The sequence below is a fragment of the Impatiens glandulifera genome, chromosome 1, assembly GCF_907164915.1.
Source record: "Impatiens glandulifera chromosome 1, dImpGla2.1, whole genome shotgun sequence".
Lineage (NCBI taxonomy): Eukaryota > Viridiplantae > Streptophyta > Magnoliopsida > Ericales > Balsaminaceae > Impatiens > Impatiens glandulifera.
In genome coordinates this window covers 65,541,010-65,550,773 of record NC_061862.1, presented here as the reverse complement: position 1 = coordinate 65,550,773, position 9,764 = coordinate 65,541,010, and the positions used below count along the sequence as shown (strand labels likewise).

General features: G+C 34.8%; 2 protein-coding genes across 2 annotated transcripts; one reads left to right on the top strand and one right to left on the bottom strand.

Annotated features, from left to right (window-relative positions):
- The first annotated feature begins 4,048 nt into the window (after positions 1–4,048).
- Positions 4,049–5,299, top strand: LOC124921678 (40S ribosomal protein S19-3-like). Its single transcript, XM_047462367.1, has 4 exons — positions 4,049–4,202; positions 4,631–4,721; positions 4,814–4,997; positions 5,068–5,299. The coding sequence occupies exons 1-4, from the start codon at positions 4,119–4,121 to the stop codon at positions 5,138–5,140; spliced, it is 432 nt and encodes a 143-aa protein (XP_047318323.1). The 5' UTR covers positions 4,049–4,118; the 3' UTR covers positions 5,141–5,299.
- Positions 5,300–6,249: 950 nt separating this feature from the next.
- On the bottom strand, positions 6,250–9,314 carry LOC124921596 (protein WVD2-like 4). Its single transcript, XM_047462270.1, has 8 exons — positions 8,478–9,314; positions 8,347–8,398; positions 8,180–8,272; positions 7,013–7,132; positions 6,828–6,926; positions 6,695–6,754; positions 6,536–6,630; positions 6,250–6,443 (listed from the first exon to the last, which is right to left on the bottom strand). The coding sequence occupies exons 1-8, from the start codon at positions 9,182–9,184 to the stop codon at positions 6,365–6,367; spliced, it is 1,305 nt and encodes a 434-aa protein (XP_047318226.1). The 5' UTR covers positions 9,185–9,314; the 3' UTR covers positions 6,250–6,364.
- Positions 9,315–9,764: the final 450 nt, after the last annotated feature.

The window sequence follows — 9,764 nt, the reverse complement described above, 5'->3', positions numbered from 1 at the left end:
CTGAAAATAATAATGTCGGGGCTTGGAATATAGACTTGAATTGGGTCTGCAAAGCCCTATCCAAAAGATCATGGTGAGTAAACCTCTCATTTATCTTTGCCAAGCTGGGACCGGTGGATTTCCATGAAACACGGCCATTAAAATCATTGAGAATGGTTTCCTTTGGTGCCATCTGCAAAAACAGTCATTAAAATCATATACACAATGTTTGGTTGATCAAAAACAATAAAATCATATTAATAATTGAAGCCCCATGCACCACGCCTAAGCCCCACACCCCACGCCCAACGCCCAACTCCCACGCCCAAGCCCCAACCCCCACGCCCAAGCCCCACGCCCAACGCCCAACTCCCAACCCCAACGCCCAACGCCCAAGCCCCCACGCCCCACGCCCAACCCCCACGCCCCACGACCACGCCCCACGCCCAAGGCCCACGCCCAACGCCCAAGCCCCACGCCCAAGCCCCCACGCCCAACCCCCACGCCCAAGGCCCACGCCCAACGCCCAACCCCCACGCCCAAGCCCCCACGTCCAACGCCCAAGCCCCAACCCCCACGCCCAAGCCCCTACGCCCCACGCCCCACGCCCAACGCCCAACCCCCACGCCCAACGCCCAACCCCCACGCCCCACGCCCAACCCCCACGCCCCACGCCCAAGCCCCCACGCCCAACGCCCAAGCCCCCACGCCCAAGCCCACGCCCAACCCCCACGCCTACTCCCCACGCCCCACGCCCACCTTCCACGCCCAACCCCCACGCCTAATCCCTACGCCCCACGACCAACCCCCACGCCAAGCCCTAAACCTAAACCCTAAACCCTAAACCTTAAACCCTAAAACCCTATACCATTCTTAGCATTCATAATAAGCAAAACATGCAAAGCAAATATGCACAAACCATTCACAAACATTCTCAGCATTTCAAACTATATCAATCTCAGCATTCTCAGTATTCTCAGCATTTCAAACAATAAACCTAAACTAAACTAAGATTATATAAACAATAAACCTAAATAATAAACCTAAACTAACCTCAAATCGTTGTGCTAGAATCGTCCAAGGTTTGGCGATCGTCGTTGGCTGGAAGTTCGGCTTGGCGATCGACGAAGAGGTTGGCTGGAAGGGTTGGGCTTCTTGGCGAACATCGGCGGAGCTTGGCGTCGGAGAAACGAAAGCTGACGGGGAATAAGAACGGAAGGGAAGAAGACCTGGGGAGGGAGGTGACGGGGAAGAAGAACGGAAGGGAAGAAGGGAGTGCAACGGTCGGGGGAAAGGGAAAGGGGAAAGCGGGGGAAAAGAAGAAAAGAAAAGAAAGAAAAAGAAAAGAAAAAAGAAAAAAAAATAAAAAACATAAAAAGGTTATTGAGGGTAAAATTGGAAAAATTTATAAAAAAAAGGTTAAAAAACAAAAACTTAATTAGTAAGGTTAAAAATCAAAATACTCATATTTTTAGGGTCATATTATCAAATTTCCCCTCTAAGGAGAGCGCCTATACTCCACCACAACATTTTAATATTAAGCAATCATTTAGCAACACAATATATAACTACTAAGGTACTTCATATCTTAATCGAAGTAATTACATTATCGTGCTTTGAATGATAATCTATGTGAAGCGACAATGCTCAAAACAAATATGGGTTAATCGCTCTCACCGAGATGATTTTTTGCGAAAATAATTTCAACTCACATAGTCGTCTCTTTGAACGCGTAATATAATAAGTTATAACACAAATGAAATTCATGATATATCATCTAATGATTAATCACACAATTTCTTTTAAAAAATTAAAATTGTTCAAAATATCAATGACAAAGTCATTTTAGCAAATTAAACTTCCATACAATAAACCATTAAGTGTCCCAATTCATTTTATAATTTCTACACAAGAAATTAGATAATTCCAACATCAATAATTAAAATCATTTTGACAAATAAGATTTCTAGATAAGAAACTTTTAACGACCCTCATTCATCTCATAATTTCTACAAGAAATTGAAATGATTTCAACATCGATGACTAGAGTCATTTTAACGAGTTTGATTTTATAAAGAAATCATTAACTATCTCATTAATCTCATAATTTTTACATAAGAAATTGGAATTGTTTCAACATCAATACTAGAGTCATTTTATAACATGTCAAATTTTTACAAAAGAAATAATTGATTGAATTGGGATTCAAACAAGAAACCTTCCTTTCACCTCGCACTCATGCATCTGAACTTCGAACCACTATGCCAATGCGCATTGTTCTACAGTTGATTATGACATTTTTTGTCTTCTTTTTGGATAAACTTATTCTTCTCCTTCACGTTTAGTTAATTTAAGAATTTATATCTATTATAATTAATTGTTTTAAAACTGAAACCATATATTTTAATTATAATTAATTTTAATTACTATTAATAAATTATAATTGAAAAATTAAAAGCTAAATTCTTAGTTACTTTTTTATTTTCATTTATTAATAATGATAATTTTAGTAACTAATAAATTTTTAATTAAAAAGAACATAAATTATTGTTTTCTCATTTATTTTTTAAATAATCGTTTGTATAATAAATATATACCATTTTTCTTGAAAGTATATATTTATAACAACATATATAAGCTTATAAAATTAAGCTTTGACAAAAACAATTTTATTAATAATTAACAATATATGTATATAATAAAGATTTGTTTATTAGTCGATTCTTCTATTCCTTCATATGAAAAGCTTTATCTTGTCGAAATAAGTCATCATCTATTTTACAACATCACAACTCGTATTTTTGAAACATCAAAAACAAAAATTTCGATGACACAAGCTACTAAATAACTTAGCACACAAAACTGTTTTAAGATTGTTAGTATTCTTGTCTTTAAATTAATAAATATATATATAATGATGTTGCAAATAAATTAAATAAACTATAATATACAAAGAAAAAAATCACCAATTTGAGAAGTTGATTTGAGGCATGTGCTTAGCAAATTTCTTTTTAAAACAGTTTCATTGTCTCCCCTTGTGCTGGAGCTTATCGCATATAGGAGAAATTAGTTCACTCCTTTTGGGACTTATACGATATCTCTAATAAAAATAAAGTTAGAGGGATTGATTGCTATAGACGTACTTCTGGCCTCACTAAATGGAGAATCACATCGCATCATCGCACTAAAGAGGATAGACTTAGCACTTAGTGGAGACCCTTATGCAAGTTACAATTCAACCAGAGTCTGATGATAGTTTCATTCCGATTACTTCCCCAGATTTTAAGACTAGTGTTATCTACCATGCGTTCATCAAAGGGGTGCCAACTCGGTTCCCTTGGAAGGAAGTGTCGAAAGTCAAAATTTCTTTTAGGATTTCTTTTCTTTTTTTTGGATAGGAAGCAATCCGCGAGGAAGTTTTAACTATTGTCAAACTTAAAAGGAAGGGGATGTATTTGGTGAGTTGGTGTTGTCTTTGTAAGAAGAACAAGGAAACTATCGATCGCATTCTTCTCCATTACAACCTTGCTAGAGACATGTGGGTCCTTCGCAGAACATTCTCAATCTCCATTGGGATGTGCCACTTACTGTTGTTAACTTATAGAAAAAATGGATAAGGTGGGGGATCAAACAATAACATCAGTGACGATTGAAAGACTATACCCCTCGTAATGTAGTGGACAATTTGAAAATAAATTAATAGAAGAACATTTCAAGAGAAAAAGTTTTAAAGTTGAAAGAATAAAAGGCTTTATGCTCCATTCATTTGCTTCTATTCGAAAAAATGGATTTTGTACGGGTTGAAATTTTTTTTTATCTTATTGGCATTTAGTTTTCTTTATTTTTCTCCTTATGCTATTTTGTTCTTGTTTATCTCCTCCCTTCCATTTTCGATTTTTTAATGAAAATCTTACCTTTTAAAAAAATTAATAATACTTTAATTGTTGTATTTAATTGTTTTCTTTTTTTTAAATCAAATAAGGCCTTAGCTATTGATCATGGATCCTTGTAAAAAAAATAATTCAGCGGCCCCGTTAAGGGACAAGTATATATATATTGGCCCATATATGCTAAGAACCCTAGCAAGTAATCCGCCGAGAGATCTTCCTGCTTCAGATTTCCTCGTGCAACCATCAGCCATGGCGACTGCCAAATCTGTGAAGGATGTCTCGCCTCACGAGTTCGTCAAAGCATACTCTGCTCATCTCAAACGCTCCGGCAAGGTATCACTCTCTCTCCCTCTCTCTGTCATCTGTTTGAGATCTGATTACGTGGTTCGGTGTTTGTACTTCACCAATTCTGTCTTTCGGTTGATATATTCTGAATTACTGATCCATCATCCCTTAAATATATTTTTATTTCGAAACTTCTAGATAAATTACGTCTCCAACTTGATTCTTCAACATTGAATATGGAAATGTTTGTCTGAGTTAGACCTGATATATAATTTCACTTCCAATGAAACTCCTGACGTTTAAGCTTTTTTATGATGTATTCGTCTTTCTCGATGTTTGCCCTTCATTCTTCATTTTTTGCGATTTAAAGAAAGAATACGATTTGATTCCAATAAAACTTGTAATAAGTATAAAGTAATTTTTCTATTCATATGTTATTGAATTTGAAAGATAGCAACTTTTTGCTTCTTCGTTAGATAGAGCTACCCCATTGGGTAGATATTGTGAAGACTGGTACTTTTAAGGAACTAGCTCCTTATGATCCGGATTGGTACTATATTAGAGCTGGTAAGTTATCCCTTTGTTACATTAACTATTTTTTGCAATAATTCTACATTTTTGGGGAATTTTCTGACTTTTTCTTATTAATGGATGAATAGCTTCCATTGCTAGGAAGATATATCTGAGGCAGGGCCTTGGAGTTGGAGCTTTAAGAAGGATTTATGGTGGAAGCAAGAGGAATGGAAGTCGTCCACCACACTTTTGCAAGAGCAGTGGTTCAATTGCTCGTCACATCCTTCAACAACTGCAGAAGATTAACATTATTGATATTGAAGCGAAAGGGTAGGTTCTAAATTGTTTTTGTTTATTTACTTTTTGAGATTATTGACTTATTCTTTTGATAATTTATCAGTGGGAGAAAAATCACATCCAGTGGACAAAGGGACCTTGATCAAGTTGCTGGGAGGATTGTAGTTGCTGAATAATTATTATTTGTCTATCTGTTTTAGAGCAAATCGAAACCTTTTTGTGCGTATAGAGTTTTATTTGCAGATTTTTTATTCATTAGATGTCCAATTCAATGAGTTTTCTTTGAACAGCCTTTTGTTACATAATTTTGAAATTGGCTAGATTGTATGAGATTATACAACTTTTTTGTCAAAATTTTCTTTGTGCTTATCTTATTCTTTGCTGAAAGGGACCTATTCAACCATGAACCAACTACCCATCCATGCCTGATTCAGATGGATGGTGCCCTAATTCAACTTTTTCTAGAAAACTTTTGTACTCTTCATCCAGACTTGATTGATTATGTTGAGCCAGTGTTTTAGGGTAGTTGAGTACTGAGACAGATAGAGATAGGTTATAATTTAATCATGATAAAGTTTATTTTTCTTTTAGTTTTATACTGTTATCTAAAAAGTTTATTTTTCTTTATTGGTTATGACTTATTTCAATAGATCATTTGTAAGGTTGTGTAGGCTCAAACTATCTTCTGGGCAAATCGAAACACTAAAATTCAAAATGGTAACAGTGAAAACATTTATTATTTTTTTTTTTCAGCAAGCTTGAAATTTGCTGTCAAATGCATGTCTCACCTTACCTGTATATTTGAGATCTTTCTCCTTAATGGTTCCGTTTATTCAATGGATGAGGAAATTTGTAAGATTGTGTATAATGCTTTTTCATTTTAAATGGGCATGAATGGCTGATCTTATGATAATGAGATCTTGCATTATTTTACTTTTTTTTACGATGCATTTATTTTTGGGTGGTTTAACATGACCCCTTCAGTTATAACTCCTTGAAATCAGGTTTGGGTGGTTTAACAACACCCCTACTGTTATGACTCCTGATTTTCTTAAGTTATGAACCTGAAATCTTAAATCAGAATGTTCTTTTATTGAATCTGAAATTTGGTTTGAAAACAAATTTAATAACTGTTTTTACTGTTACCATTTTGAATTTTGGTGTTTATAAATGGGAAAAAATGAATTCCAGTTTAGCCCATTACAAACATCAAGCTAAATGTTCTCTTGCCAACCAAAATGTCAATTCTGTACATAAGAAAGAAGGAAGGAAGAAAATGCAGGCATGAATGATAAAAGAATGAATGAAGAATAGATTGAGGATGAGAAACAAAAGAATTGGAATCTTTTTGAATGTTGTTCACAAAATCATTAGAGGAATTCATCAACATCGAGTCGTGTCTAACTCTTGATTTTCTTTGCATGATGTTGCTGCAGATTAAACTTGGGCTCTTTAGGTATGGTTGATTGCTTCACAGACCTGGAAGTGTGGAGATTTGTAGAAAATTGAATAAAGTAATAGCCTTTTTCTTTCTTCTTAAACTTGATGATGAACAGAGAATCAGTAATAACCTTTTGGGAATGAATGGCCTATCGAAATAAGGCATTGGTTGCGCCTTAGGAACGAGTTCCTTTCTCATCTGTCTTATTTCTTCTTCTTCTGCCAACTGTAAAAATAACAAACCAAAGTTAGCTAAAATATAAAGATATTTAAAGTAATTTCATCTCTACCTTTTGCTTCCTGTCTCTTTCCATCTTATATTGTTCAATGAAATCGATCTTCTCCTTCATCTAAAACACAACCAAAACAAAAATGGTGAAAATTGTACTATACTTCTGAAAAGTTTATAGAAAAAATCAGTACCTGTTGGTCGAATCCAGTGCGTTCAACTGCTCTTATATCACTGTGCAATTTCAGATCAACAGGGACTGTTCTTTCTTTCTTAGGAGGTTTCACTAACATCTGTTCGTAAGAAAACATGAAATGAAATCAAGAAAGAGCTTGTTTTCCTTGATTGAAATTGAGTGATCGTCTTCCTTTATTTGTACCTCTGGCTCATCAGTTGTCAATGGCATCCATTGTGCAATAGGTATCCTAAGCTTCTTCTCCTCTTCAGTTATTTGTTTTACTTTCTTCATGAATTCTTCTTCCTTGCATCTTCCTCTTTCCTACAAGGAAAAGACAATCCTTAAAATACTTATCTTCATGAATACTAATGTTTAAAAAGAGATAATAATACTATTATAGAAAGTAGTAAAATACTATTGAGCGGTTGGATTTTTGTATCTAGCAACGCCTTTACTAGCTTAATTTAGTATTTTATCAATGAAATCTATAATATTTAGACATTTAGAAGCACTTTATGGATCTAGGTCTGGATCCAAAACTAGATGAGAAATCATCTAAAAATATTTGGAAACACTATTTTCTGTCAACTATCTCGTCTAGATATGGATGGAGACCATGTTTTGGTAATAAACTTAGTTTCTCATATTCAGGCGTTTACTCATCTAGATCTAAATCAAGTTTCCGAACCAATGTCTTCAGCTACCGGCCCTATACCAAATAAGGACATAAATTAAAAGCTCGCAAAAGCATTGCCAATTGTAAGAGGGTCATCAATTAATCCCAAAAAGAAAAAATGAACCAATCAATTCAATATGTTAGATATGAGCATGAAAACTTGGATTGTAGGTGGATGCGATGTCGAAGAGATTAAATTACGTAATAGCAATTAGAAACACTTTTTAGATATGGGATGGATTTCTCTAGATATTTAATGGGGTCAGATTTATTAGGAAACACTTTTTCTCTAGATAATATGTTCGGAAACAAAACTCAGTCAGACACCTATTTACACAATTACTCAACTAGATCTGGACCCATATCCAAAATGAGTCAGCTCATTTGGATCTGAATTTGGATTTGGGTTTAAACGAGAAAACGTTTACAAATCAAAGAATATGTGTTTAATTTTTAATTAACTCCTTTGGATCACATCAACAATAATGTGACCGCTATGCTCCTATGAATCTTTTCGTTTCGTATTTTGACATAAATTCATGAACTCCTTGATAACTACTTTTTGACAATTAAAATGCACTTCTATAGTAAATCCCTGATTTGTAGCTAGATAAACTTAGGATTCAATTTGTAATGGATCATATAGAAAAAAACAGGAGCTTACAATTCAAAGTAAATAGCTGATCACTTACTTCGGTTTTAAGCATAAAAGGTTTATGGCATGTTGCTTTGAGTTGCTTTCTCTTCCACTTACTCCCACCAAAAGTACCAGTTGATTCCAAGCTCTGCATCAATCGATTAAGATCATAATATGATAAAAATCCAAACATCCTTCTTCTAGAGTTTAAGAAATTATTACCTTTCGTCTCCTTCTACTACTGCTGCTTGAATTTATGCTTGATTCCATGAAACTTGAAAATAAAAAATCAAGATGACCCAAATCAAAATCTGAATTGAACTTTCGTTCAAGTTGTATATAAGATGACTAACCTTCCTTGGCTGCTATCTAGAGAAGATGAACGCTTAGAATCAAGACCCAAACTCTCAGTTGTCACCAAAAAATCAGACTTGGAAAATGAAAATGTTGACCCTTGTTGCTGAATCTCAGGCAATGTACATATCTGATCCGAATCTTCTGATGTTGTGCCAAGTTTCTCAAAGGCTTTAACCAAAAGCTTCACTATTCCTGGCCCAGAATCAGGATCCCTCTCCCTAGTATCTTCCAAAACATTACAATCCGATTTCTTTCCAATTTGGCGATCATTTTGAGTTTCAACTGATCTATTCTCTTTCCCATCTTCTTCTTTCACTGTCATATCTTCAGCTGTGTTTGTCTGGTTCTTGAAAAACAATTCTTGAGAAACCCTAAGATTCTCATAAGCAACACAGACACATCTCCGCGATTTCTCTCGCGATGCTTCGTCTTTACACTTGCACACTACAGTAGAGTGATTTGATCTCTCTTTCTTCAAGTTCCCTTTCGCCAGGATGAACTTTCTATCCCTGATCTTATTCAGTGGAGACTGCGATAAGATCTGATTAGGGTTTTTTGAGGATGATTTCTGGATCTTAGTGGCGGAATTTGTCAGGAGTGACTTAGACGACTTCAATCTAGGGCTCTGAGATATGTTGGGATTGGCATTCTCGGAAAGCTTTGTCGGAGTCGTTTTTCCGACATTCTTGATGCAGGTATCCATGAGAAAGAGGCGAAAATGAAGGAAAGACAAATTGGGTTAGAGAGAGAAGCAGAGTAGAAGGGGGAGTGAAGCTGAAACTGTTATGATAGTGGGGACGAAGGGGAATTAGGAACGTTGAGAAACGATTTGGTAACGGCTAGTTATCTTTGTATTGTTGACAATAAAAACAATTTTTAAAATTAGAAGTTCTTGATTTCCTATTTGAATGAATTATAGTTTCGATTTAGGACTTGTTTGATATGTTATTATTTTCTTGGGGAAACAATGTATTTAACTTTAAAAACAAAAGAATTCTTAGTATTTTAAAATTTATAAGGAATAAATGTATTTATTATTTGAGTTTATTTTAGGTTGACCAGTCATCATTATCTTTTAATTAATAGAATTTTTTAATGGTTTCTTAGATAAGATTTTTGACACTTCAATTATGGTGTGAGTTTAGTTAAGATTTTGTTTGGAAATATCTGAAAATATTTGGTTTAAATAAGGAAATGAGATTAATAAATGTATGGATAAGAATGTATATAGTTAATTAGAGTGTATTGTTTAATTATGAATGTAATATATATATATATATATA